The following is a 13,251-nucleotide window of genomic DNA, read 5'->3' as shown; positions in this document are numbered from 1 at the left end:
AGTGTCCGCAAGTCCCGAAAAAAGCGCAGTTGTTCAAAAAATTTCGGTTAGCGCCAGGCCTGAGGGTTCTTTAATAATTCATGCGGTGGTTTCCCTTTGCTGGTTAATTAGTCTGGCATTTAAAGTGTTTTCGAGGGAACTGGAAGTGCACAAAGAAAAATATCTCCAAATGCATCTTTAGTTTAAAAATATGTGTGTATTAACACATAGTAATTACAATTCTGATTATAATGTTTCTGATAGTAACTATAAAATTTGGTATGCCTAATAAAATGAAAAATTCAAGAACACTTAATGTCATTGTATTTTTTTTTCTCCGTGATTCGATGATGCCGTCGATGCCTATCCGAGTTGGGTTCGGTCTGGGGTCTAAAGGCCGTGCGATTAGGTAATATTTTTTTAAGGGGGTTGGGTTGCCACAGAGCGCATTCTTTGGGTTTGCCGCATCATTTAACGGTAAAGTTGAAATTGATATACGAGCCAACCTCCAAAAACAAAAATTCCGGAGACCCCAGATTCGAAGTCAGATTTTTAATTTCGCTGGAATCTGGTTGATGATATCACAGGCTGATCAAATAAAAAGTTCAATGTCAATGCTTGATGGGCGGCTCAATCAGTTTAAGAACACTTTGTGTCAGGTGAGAGAAAGGGGCCCACCTGTTGTGCCGGTTCACTCGAAGTTCATTGAGATGTAATTAAAAAAAATAAACACAGACAGAACTGAACCCCAAATAATGGAATAATACAGAGATTTTAAAGGGGATGGGGACCACACGCAATCCGTTACACGAGGCGCTGCCTGTCACACATAAATCTCAATGGCACATGCGGGACTTTCGGGGGGATCGCAACTTCTGTGGACCCGATGCATCACCTCCGGAAAAGAAGAAAAAAGGGTGCCAAGGGGTCTTGGCCAAGGATGCTGGCCAAGCCGGTTTGCGGGCATATGCTATGTAGCAAGTTCGTAGGCCCCTCTAACTTGGTGATTTATGAGAGCCCAGGAAACCGGGCAACCTGGAAATCAGGCAACTGGCCAACTGGCAGCGGTCACAAATAGAAGCCGCTCCAATTACATCACTCAAACTACAGTTAAGGTGACCAAAAAACACTCCCCGAGGAACTGGAACTCCGCGCGGCTGTCACATTAGGCCGCTATAATCAGACAGAGATCCAAGTTTATCGCCGTACAAGATCTCCGCAGGATTACCAGTCTAGACTTGGGATCTTCCCAGATCTTCGATCGCACTCTCTCTCTCTTTGTCTCTTTGTGATCTTGGCTGTGTTAACGGTCCATCTGTTGACCGCCACCGGCCGGTTTGGCCAACTTTACGAGCGGCGCTAGATGATGCTTCCTAACCCATCGAAAATATCAAAATAAAGTGTGTCTAAGCAAGAGATATGTGCACTACTACAGTTTTAGAGGTTCCAATATGTTTGAATTATTATCTGAAAATATCCAACTCTTCTCAAAAAAATATTTGCAGGAAACTTTTTACACTTGTTATAAATGTATTTAAAAATATAGAAATTACTTAATATGAAAAACTTTTTTTAAGGGGTACTTATCTTCTCTAATTTACGGAAAACATTGTCAATGAACCCACATTTTTAAAACTAAGGACAATGTACAATATAATTATATTTAAATAATACTTTATATTTTAGAACTGTAAAAAACCAAACCTTCTTCAAATCTTTTAAAATGTAGCAGCTTAAAAGCTACTATTAACTTTAAGCAATATCATTTTAAGCCATAAAAATACGATTTTTTGAATAATTCTTATATATTTATTTATAATTCTAAGGTTTTTTCCAGTGCATACAATGCAAGAGAACTTCTCAATGCTCTATCGTTGTCTCTGCTTTGATTAAGTTCTGATAACGAAGTGTAGAGGATGGGGGACTTAGAGAGTAACCCGAGCTCTGGCCACCAACTTTGGACCTCAACGAGTCTTTGTCTTTCTTTTAATTTTATTAATTGTTATTGCCGCAAAGTTACATAAATTTCTCTTATACATGGCAATAGATAGCCGTTCCACTGATTTGGTTAATAGCCGCGATATCGATATCGATTTCGTTGGCAGGCACAATAAAGATTGCTCACATTAATGTAGATTCTGGAAGAAAGCGATCTATTGAGTGTCTTCGACATTCTTATGAGACAGCTTGACTGATTGTGGGAGAGACGGTGGAAGAATCTCATCCAGCAGCCCAAAGACAAGAAGCTTTTGGAAATTTGAAATCAGTAAGATAAGATGGAAAGGTTGTTTTCTAAAAAGGTGGATAGGATGAGGAAATCTCAGTGACCATCTCCATAATGCTTTAGTAAATCACACATTTTGTAACATAGATTTCTACTTAGTTTAGAATTTAATAAGATTTTCTTCGGAAAGAGACAAGTAGATTCATTGCTTTTTTTTTCACCTAATTTAAATCATTTCTACAAAGTAAGTGTAGTGCTTAGTGTTATGGTTTTAGATACAGTAATCAATGCTTTCCGTAATTTAGGTCATATATTACGCGTCAGAACAGAAAATTCCTCTGTTTTCGGTAATTTAAAGGTAACACCCCTAGACCTGTTCCAAAAATAGTACCAATTTCATCCCCAAGCCACCCCAATTCCATTACCAAGTTCAGGGTCCCTCGTGTGCTTAAGGTGCCCTTCACTTGGGCCCAGACCAGATCATAACATCAATTGCTCAACACTACCCCAGCCGAACCCAATTAAAATCAGGCAGCAAATTTATTAAATTGCCATCGATGGCTGCCAAATTAAAATGTCAACGGCTTGCCGAAGCCCAAACAAGAGGGCGGGGCCAGGAGGTGGGCGCAAAAAAGTGTCATAAACTTGTTTGACAGATTTCCTTTGATTCATGGAACCCATAAATAAAGCTCGCCAAATCTCTGGGCGTGGCCCAAGAGCCGAAAGCCCGAAAGAAACTGCAGCGAAATCAAAGTCAATGCGAACGATGCATAAATATTTTGGCAAGCCAAATGAGATTCATTTGCCTGTCATCGTCATGTGGTAAGCACCCGCGCCAAGGAATGCAGAGCATAGCCACTCCGATTCCGATCTCGATCCCAATCCCGATCCCGATCCCGGACAGATTTGATCTGCCGACGACCATTGCATGTGTCGCCCCCATAATTCTTCACCGATTCGGGCCACTTGATGATGACATTCATTGCCTCGGTCGAAGGCGCCATCCAATTGACTCATGAATCTTTTGCTTACCACAATCGAAATGGGGAAACTACACCATGGTTACAAAAACCAACAATCCAAGCACCTGCCTCCAATATAGAGTACGAATTTAGTGCCCAACTTGCAGATCATAAGTTCTAACTGGTTCTTCGCGGTGATTCCATCTATCAGCAAAGTCCTTAACAGAATTCTTTATGTGGCTAGCCACACCTTGTAAACGAAGTGGCCACTAAATTCAAAGTGCAATGGCAGAGAGAAAATAGTTTATATCAGTAAACTGCACTCAAATGAAATTGCATGAGAGCATTTGATCTTGATATTGTGATTTACTACTAAGTTTGTATAGTTTATTTTTGACAGAGTTAAGAAAATTGTCTTTTTAGTTATTTCACTAAAAACCTAAATCCTTCTTAGAGCATTTTAATTTTTAAAAAATTAAAGATTACAAATATTGTGTGTTAAAGATGAATTCTAAAGAGGTATTTTATTTGCTTCGGATTGTTACTTAGCTAGAACCTATTCTTTTTAGTGTATAAAGGTATAGCCTAGGTGGAGTTTACGGTGCCCATTGATTCATAAGTTTTTGTAGGATTTCCAAGTTATTCTATTCCAGAGACTGGCTTGTGTATATCTCGGAAACGGAAGCGACCCTGAGGAGATAGTCCACCAAGGCATTGTTGATTTGCTGAAAAAAGTCGCGGATGTCGATCAATTCCATGGCTGCCGAGGTGGTGATGTAATTGGGCCCATGACCATTACTGCAAATGGCCAAATCTGCCTGTTTGCAAAGCTAAATTGTAGAATATATACATAAATTAATGTATGTATGCTTGGCCATAACTATAGATAATTTCCTACCTTTTTAAAGGCCTGTCCGAAGTAACACATGAGCAGCACGATTGGTGGATCGTATTCGTCGTCATCGTACAGCCCCAACAGCGAATGGCAAAGGACCGAGGATCCGCAGCTCATCTGTGGGATTTTTGGGATTGAAATATGCTATTGGAGTTTCTAAAATATAGTCTTATGTATAACTGACCTGCATACTGGCTGCCACAAGAGTGGGCCAGCACCTTTGCCACCAACCGCCCCACTGAACTTGAAAAACCTGGCGGGCATTCAACATCAGCGGGCGGTTTTGGAGACGCCGGCGATTTAGCAGATCTTTCGAAGGGGCTATGGCTGGTTCATGGCTCAGAGCAATCGGTACGGGGAATTTTCCACAGGTGAAATACTCCTTTAGTTCAGATGAGGTAATAACACTCTCTTTGCTTTCTTCGTTGCTCGGGAAGTGATTCCTTCGCGAAAGTCGCGACACGCGTTTATTCTTCATTATCCTGCGACGGCGTTTTTCCAATTTTTTGAGAGGATTATTAGCTGGCCATTTGGATATTCTAGTAGGCCTTTAAGGAAAAGAAAAACTAAAGATTCTTCAAGAATTTTATATAAAATTGGTTACTTCTCAGGTCCAAAGCAACGTCGCAATCCATGATAGACATTGTCCATAACAATAAACAATTCCAGTACTGGCATTTTGATACAAAACTACACTATCAATTTTGTCTTTAAAATTTAAGTGTGTCTTTCCAAGTGGAGAGATGTTTAGGAGCCCAAAACAAGGGGTAAAAATTTAGATTCATTAGTTTCCCACCATTTTTAGAACTGTCAAGTGTCAACGCCTGCCCAGAATAATAGATCTGCCACAAAGGGGACACTTTCTTTGGTCAACTGGTTTTGAGTTTTCTTCGGTTATTCCGTCTTGTGATGTGTTACCCCCTTGATAAGGGGTTCTCCACAGCTGAAATGCGATTGCCATCATGGGCAGATAGAATTTGTAGTAGAAAAACACCAGAATGGGATAGAAAAATGGCAGTGACAGGCACAGGAGGCACATATTGACGTCTGGTGTTTTTATTTTTTTAACGTCATCTATTTCCGTGTGCGGCGGGAACTATGATTAATTTCTGTTCCGATAGATCTGCGTGGAGACTCAAGGCCCACTCGGATAGTGCACTCATAATTTATGGCGGCAGTGGCTGCCATCATAATTAGCATTGCAATCTAAATCAAAATATTTACAAATCAATTATTGTGATTAGCGACCGCCGCCGCAACTTCCACCATAATCGATCACCCAGCTGGTGCATTTCTCGCTCAGGTCTCCATTCTATAATCCATATCCCCAATCGACTTGGTGGCGACGACAGCATTTCACAGTAATCATAATTTGCATTGGTCTTAACCCGTTGGAAGAAATATACATTCTTAAGAACTATTGTGACAGTAAAAGTCTGTATATCGATCAAGATCGGTTCATTAATCTATTACTCAGAATGTAATGTTTAATTATTTATTTATTTTACAATTAACAACTTGGGAATCGGCTTATCAATCAATTTCTCAAATTATTTATTTATTTTCTGTTGAGGCCATTAGTATTAAGTATGCAGTTTGACCTATTTTTAAATGAGAAATAAAAACATTGGGGAGTATAAAAAATATTTCTTGAAAAAGGTTGGTTTAAAAATGGTTTTAAATATATGCCTTACGTTTTAAGCATTAATAAATTTATTTTTTATTCCTATGATTGATTAAACTTTTTAGTTTCACTTAAAAAAATATTAACAAAATGCCCAACGATTGGACAAAATTACCAAACATCTGCGAAAAATCAAAATTTTGGGGAGGTTTTTGCAATTTTATTAATATTAATTTTTCGATGATGTAAAAATTATTTCCTATACTTTATAATTACCCCCACATAATATATCTTTTTCTAGCTGGGGGTTAACATGTAATCGTGTCAGCAGGCGACTTGTAGCTGGCCACTCGGCTAAAGACAGAAGACAGCCTTTGGCGACACAATCAGTTTGAGATTTGTTTTTAATTGATTCGAATCGATTCGATTCGAATTGAATTGACTTTCTGTCAGTCTGTGTGTCGGCTGCTGGCTGAATGTTCGTCGCCATTTGCTGACAGGCGGCTATTACAATTTTATTAACATAAATTATTGCGTTCAGATCGATCCACTCGCGATATAAGTCGCCTACAACTAATGGAAGCTTAATGGTTGTTAATGGAATTCCTCACCAAAATATTGTATTGAGCGAATGTGCTTTTGATTGGCGATCTGCTATCAATTAATACTCATATCACCATATCCTATCAGCAAAATAACTTCGGATCTTATTCAACTGAGAAATCATGTTGGCTGACAGTGGACATGACAATATATATTCTGTAATCGAATATCGCACTGATACTGATGGCAATCTAAATACGATTCTGTCTGTGATATGTGAACATGGGAAAGCCGCCAACCTTGAGGCCAATCGCCTGCGCGTTTTTAATCGCTAGGGAAACGCTTGCGATCGCCGCAAGGTGTAAAAGACTGGAGGTCAGGTTTACGAAGATCCCTCGAGCGGTGGGGGTTACCCAGAACCAGCTGCTGTAGATTGGGCTATTTAAACACCTTAACGGGCTTCACTTGCCACATTTTCGGTCGGCCACGGTTTTTAATTAATCTAACATATTGCCCCAGGAAGGCTTACGCGGAAAAAGGGTCAGAGGTCGTTGAGGCGAGCACATTAGGCTGGAACACTCGACCGACGGGTTAATTAAGTCATTAGCCCGAAAATGTCCTGCTGCTGCCGCTGCTCCTGCGCATAATTAATCATTTTAATTGTCTGACTGCATACCGAAGGATAATGGGGAAAGCGGTGAAGAAATTTAGAAAGAGCAGAGGGCAGATCGACATTCAAAAGGTTGCTTTGGAAAACCGCGGGGGAGCCCTGTCTTGGGTTATTTATAGGCTTAGGAATATTTGGCATGTGCTTCCTCGTTTCACAGGCGTCAAATTCTTGGGCACAAAATGTTGTCATTCCACTTAATTGAGTTAATTGTTTTGGGGGCAGCCCTTTTGTGGCCTGGCGAAATCACTTAGAGCACTTACCAGCAAGCATTTCAAAATAAATTTTAGGTTCAAAGTTTTTCTAATTAGGTTAAGGAAGGGTCTAAGCTGCAGAGTGGTTTTGGCAAATAATAATAATATAGGTTACATATAGAGAAAGGTTTGAGGATACGTTATTTAAAACCCTTAATATTAAATCATTCTATCATCTTTTTTAATTTTTGGTGCATTCATCTTAAATCTGCATAAAATATTATATAAATTATAAAGCCCTTTAATAATAAAATAATTTTTCTTTGGCCGAATAAAGCAGCTATGGTAAATCCAGAAACTCATTGTAAATTTGATTATTTTCCTAGTAAATATGGTCCGAAATCCACCACATCTGTTATTAATTTTGGTACTTGTAAACCTAGATAGCGGCACTTAATAATATTTTATGATACCTATAAAAAAAGGGTTCATTCTCGAAACTGATATTTCATATCAACAGTTTACTTTGAAACGTGAAACACAGTCCAGGTATTTACTATACGACTGTGCTAATCAGTAGCCGACCTGTGGTTCCCACCTGCAACGCCCACTTCACGACGCGGTCATCAAGAATGACGTTGGCGACTCCCCCGGAATATTTCTGCAATTGCTATAGTTCCTCAGACACTGTCAAGTTCATTGTTCACAAAAATATATATAGTGCCACCATGTGATATTTTTTCTAATCTCCATCTAAAAAGATAAGATAAATTTTATTCAAAGAAAAGTTTGCGCATTTCTGCTTTGACTTTCTATTGACGTGGGCTGTATTTTCGGGTTAAATGTTGTTTTGCAAATTTTGGTCAACATCTAAAATTAGCCAGAGGTTCCAGTGACCAGAAATACATTTAGTGATTTATTAATAAGTTCATTGCAGCGATAGGAAAATAAGCTGGTCAAAGTTTAGAGCTTATCAACGTGATGATAATCGACTTTATTATGGAATGGGTCTCCCACGCGACTGATTCACAGCCGTATTTACCTCCATAATAAAGGGCATTGTGTGACGTCTATCGGTGCACTTCGGGCTGTTAGTTATTGGGTATTTGTGCAAATCAACGCTACCTGGCGAAATACGAAAAAAGCACTGGAAAAGGTCTACGCGCCGAAAAGCACAAACGCCACCCAGCCACCAAAAACAATCCGCACAAATACAATCAGGAAAAAAAGCAAACTGCAATCACCCCGCTCACACTGTCAGTTGGCAAAATAGCACGTGATGGGGATCTATCATTGGGTTTATTGATTTGGGAAAGCGGAATATCACCAAATCCGAATAAAAATTAGCATGCCTTCTAATAAATTTGATCTTATTTATTAATCATGGGACTTGGTAGGTTTCCAAGGCTGGATAATTAGGTTCAGCTGGACTGATATTTCATTTAATTATAAAAAAGAGTTGCTTAAGTCCAGTTATGCAACATGTAGCCTACCTTCGAGCGCCAATTTAATAAATTCTAAGCAATGTTTTCCTTAAAAGTCTAGGCCTGCAGTTATTAGAGTTTATCAATAACATTTTCTGAGCAGAAAATATATTTGGCTGGATTTGCTTGGTTGAAATACATTTTTAATATACTTAAAAGGATTAAGGGAATGGAAGAGATACTTAAAAGGTATAAAATAGGTTAAATATTCCATTTTTCTTATTTAATAGTAAATACATTTTTTTTTAATTTAACTATACAACATTTTAAAGTATTTAATTTCAAAAATCGAATTTCCATTGAAAAATCTAATTTTTCTTGTTATTGCTGTTTCTTTAGTAATAATGTTGTAAAAATAGTTTGGATAACTATTCATGAGTCAAATATTCCTATTTCGTATCCCGTTTTATTGTCTTTTATCTACAAATTATTTTAACTTTACTCGATATATTACTAAGTTATTGTTTGGAAGTAACATAATAAGAAATGTACTAAGTAAAATAAGGAATTTTTAAAGAAAAATGTTGTAAAATTATTTTGGAACTATTCATAAGTCAATTATACCTATTTCGTATACAGTTCTTATATCTTATATCCACAAATAATTATATGTTTTATTATTTTTATTATTTTTGATATATTACAAAGTTTTGCTAGTTTTTGTTAAATAAAAATAATACAAAAGTTACTTAATAAAACAAAGAATTTTAAAAGAACCCTAAAATAAAAATATTAAAAAATAATCTTATAAGTTAAGCTTGCACTAAATAGCATATATTTAATTTTCATCAAACATTTTCATAGGAAAACTAATAACAAAATGTATTAATGACAACATAATTTTATCAATGAACAATATCATTTCGAGTCTTCTACAAAGTCTCTTATACTCGTAGTTTTGATGTTTTCGGGTTATTGCTAATAGATGAATCATATCTGCTTATATCGAATTAACACAATTTCGTTGACTTCTGAGGCACTCTCGTCAGATCAGAAGGATGAACTGGGAATCACGGATAGACCGGGCGATGGTACCCTTCCTATATGTAGTGCCGTAGTGGACCATTCTTTCACTTACCTGATTCGCCCACTACTCGCTCTCACTCACTCTCTCGTTCGCTCCGCAGCAAGCGTGCTCGGCTGAACTGAACGCACGAAGCGTCGCCTCATCGACAGGGTCTGCTGCTCATGATTTCAGTCTCTGACTAGCTCGCCTTGGGAACACACACGGAACACGGAGCGTCCGCAGTCGCAGTAGCACTCGAAGTCCGCATCCGCAGCGTTTTCGAATACGTTTTTCAAACACATCCGTATCCTAACCAACCCAATCGAATCCATCACCGTGATCGCGTCCGTAATCGCGCCTTTTTGCCGTTCTCGATGTTCCGGTCTTATGTGAAATCGTGTCCAAAGGAGTTCGAAACATTAATCTCATCGGATTGGAAATTGGAAACAGAAAAGTTCGTTTCGAAACCCCAGTATTGCTGGCCAAGAGAGTCGTTACAATTTGAAAAGGCCGCTAAAATCGTTTAATTTACGAGCAATTCGAGGAGCAGAATATATATATCGAAAGTATATATGGTTAGTGTTGTGTTAAAAAAAAAGAATATGAAAAAATGTATGAAAATGTTGAATTGTTGTTGCCATAAGTTTTAAAGTGTGCTAAGTGCAACTCTCTTTTAATCAACGAAAAATACAACGCGTCCAGAAAAAGAATCGTAAAACTGAAAAAAGCAAACAAACATAAAAATAAGGTGCGTAATTTTTTCTGTTTCAATCCTATTACATAAGTTCTTTTTTAGTAAGTTTGTTGTTGCTCGAAATAATTCTTCAAACGTTGCAAAATAATTTTCTGGCTTTCTGTCTTTAGTGCCGCTGTTCCTAAGACAATAATTAATATAAGTTTTTGCCCAAATGAAAAATAAATGTATTTTTTTTTATATATTACTAGAATACTTGTTTGGAAAATTTGGAAATACTAAAATTCATAAATATATCCAGTTCTTTGTACTTTGGTATTTTTAGCGCAAACATTTTAATAAAATATATTTCGTGCCTTGAGTTTGTGGAATTGTTGCAAAATATTTGGTATTTTTTAAATAAATTGAAATCATTTCCACTTGGCAGCGGGCCGAGAGATAAGTGTATTTAAATGTCCCATGAGGGAAAGTAATTAAATAACAAATTGTGTAAATACGAATTAAAATCATTTGAAACAAGCGAACGGCAAGCAAAGGCAAACGGTGAAAAAATGAATTTTCTATTAGAGGAATGCTAATTGACTTCAATTTAATTCAAATTTGATTAGATTTCCACACTCATGAAATATATTACTTAAGCCGTAATCTGAATGCATTTAGCTATAAACAAATTAAATGTGATTTACGGCTAAGTAGAAAACAAGTTTTTCCAAGTACTTTTCCGCCTTAATCTGCCCCAAATAAACAATAAGTAAAACAAACAAAAAATGGCGAAAATATTTTTTTACAAAGTGGTGAAAGCAAACGAAACGACCTTAGGAGAACCTACTCTATAAAAGCGAAATTTATATAAATTTAATCACACACACTTTGTGATTATTTATAGTTTTGCGAAAAGCATCCACATTTGCGAATCTTTATCGCCGTCTGCAGATGTATCTGTATCTGTATCTGCGAATTGTGCGTATCTTTATTTGCAAACGCACGCAGGCGCTTTTAATTTCAATTCGCAGAACTTTTTTTCTATAATTTTTTTGTTGTATTTTTTGTGTCTGCTCTGCGCGTGCAGTTTTTTGTCCTATAAATTGGTGGCGTCGACTATTATCTAACATTGTGCGCTATTATCTAAGCTGAGTTGTTGTTCTTGCTGTTGATTTGTGTGGCGTATCTGTGTATGCGAATTTGCGTGATTGTCGCGTCAAAAGGCACGCATGTGTGCGTCGGGTTCAACAACTGCTAATCACATGGCGGATCATAGTTTGCGAAATATGGGGATCGCGATAAAGAATATAACTGAATGGATTGAGGAGAGATTGTGTGCTGAAGGTGATATCTTTCATAATTAATGGCAGCACCTAGTGCTTAACTCAAGTCGGATTATTCATAGAAACTATTAACTTTTTGGTATTTCTTAGATATTTACGAGAGCATTTTTCACATTCATTTTGGGACTAGGAAAAATATTTAAATGAAGTTTTTATTGACCCTCCAAATTTATTTGTAATATTGGTTTAAAATCATTTTTTTTAATAAAAGAAATTTTATAATTTTTTTGTTTTTAAAAACATTTTATATTTATATTTAGACATATCGGGTAAAAAAACTCGTTCTATAACTTGAACATTTTTTAAGCAAGTTATTTTCCCGAGTAAAAATGTTGAATCCTCTATAGTGTATTTTTATTTCTTGATCCAATTCGTTTTCCTTTTTTACTCAGCTCTCACGTCACAATTTCATTAACTAAAATACGAGGAGTTCTCAAGGGCAAATAAAATACTTGACTTAGTTGTTTAGTAGCCCCCACAAAATTGTTTCTAGCTACGTCAATGTTGATTCAATAAGTGAAAAGTCAAACATAAAAAAGCCACTTATTTGTTTACTCAGAAAAGGCAAAATTGATTAAATAAATGGTATGGACAGGCCCGAATTAATTGAAATTGAAATTTAATTTTCGACAGTAAAAATTCCAAATTTTATATACCGATGGGACCCCGGAGACTGGCGTGTTTGCCCTCGGACTTGAGATGTCATAAAGTCAGCCAATTATCAAGTTTGTTCTGAAATGCGTGAGTTGGGTAACTTTTCGCTTGGGCCTATGGTGCTTGATTGATGAAGGCAGAAACAAAGTTTGTATTTCAAACAACTATCATAATTCGTAGATAAAGCTTATCGCTTGCAAAAGTTTGAGAAGTGAGAAGTTTTACGGCCGTGCGTAAATAGTTTTGCGGTTTGTTTTCCTTTTGGCCAAAAGTGGCGCATAATACTCGGAATGAAATGTCGACCATAACAGCGAGAAAAGGGAAATAAAATAAAGGAAAAACCCAGTAAAACTGCAGCGTTTGTTTTAATGAAGCGTGAACACTAGACCACATAATGTGCGGCATACATTCGGAGAGCCACACATACGACCGCACATGGCAAAAACTTTAGGTACACCCCTCAGTTGAAAAAAGTGGGCAAAAAAATCCGAAATGAAACCGAAAAAATCGTCGCGTTTTTTACTCTGGTTTGTTGTTGCCTTTTTTTGGCGGTTGACTTTATTTCGAAGTATTTTTTTTCGGCTGTTTGACGCATTTTAAAAATATCCTAGACGCAATTGTTGCTTTTGTTGGTATTATGGGGCTTGGCTGTCTGTTTGTCACATTACTAATACGTCGCGTTGTCTTTGATTTTCGTCGTCTTCTCTTGATTTTATTTTAGAACGACGTATTGCTTTTAATTTTCGCACGTAAAGTGCGTGACTTTTAATTAGACTACAATAAATGTGCGAAAATGTGTGGGAGATGTGTCTGCCACTGGGCAAGTGTGTTAGTGAAGGCAAGAGATAAATTCTTAAGTGAGATACATGGGTGTAAAAGAGGCAGATACTGACCAAAATTCTTTGGGTACTTCCGCTAAAATCTAGATGTTGAAAGATAGGTTTTTAATAATGTAAAATGTGTAAATACAGTGGAATGCCAACTAAAATTCTTTAGTTAC

The 13,251-nt window shown here is 37.1% G+C and overlaps 2 protein-coding genes across 5 annotated transcripts in view; one reads left to right on the top strand and one right to left on the bottom strand.

Annotated features, from left to right (window-relative positions):
• Window positions 1–3,659: 3,659 nt before the first annotated feature.
• Window positions 3,660–5,054, bottom strand: LOC119560511. The gene is made up of 4 exons (XM_037873985.1): window positions 4,665–5,054; window positions 4,245–4,608; window positions 4,064–4,177; window positions 3,660–3,995 (listed from the first exon to the last, which is right to left on the bottom strand). Exons 1-4 carry the CDS (start codon window positions 4,736–4,738, stop codon window positions 3,810–3,812), a joined length of 738 nt encoding a protein of 245 aa, XP_037729913.1. The 5' UTR covers window positions 4,739–5,054; the 3' UTR covers window positions 3,660–3,809.
• A 4,740-nt stretch (window positions 5,055–9,794) lies between these two features.
• The window catches only part of LOC119560666 (ras guanine nucleotide exchange factor Y), a 45,378-nt gene continuing 41,921 nt past the window's right edge, over window positions 9,795–13,251 (top strand). For all 4 annotated transcript variants that reach the window (XR_005221034.1, XM_037874235.1, XM_037874236.1 and 1 more), the window contains exon 1: window positions 9,795–10,326. The gene's annotated coding sequence lies outside the window, so the exon portion shown is untranslated. The remainder of the gene's footprint in view (window positions 10,327–13,251) is intronic.

The sequence above is a fragment of the Drosophila subpulchrella genome, unplaced genomic scaffold (genome assembly GCF_014743375.2).
Source record: "Drosophila subpulchrella strain 33 F10 #4 breed RU33 unplaced genomic scaffold, RU_Dsub_v1.1 Primary Assembly Seq354, whole genome shotgun sequence".
NCBI lineage: Eukaryota > Metazoa > Arthropoda > Insecta > Diptera > Drosophilidae > Drosophila > Drosophila subpulchrella.
Note: the sequence above shows the minus strand (reverse complement) of the source record. Positions and strands in the feature narration are given on the sequence as shown.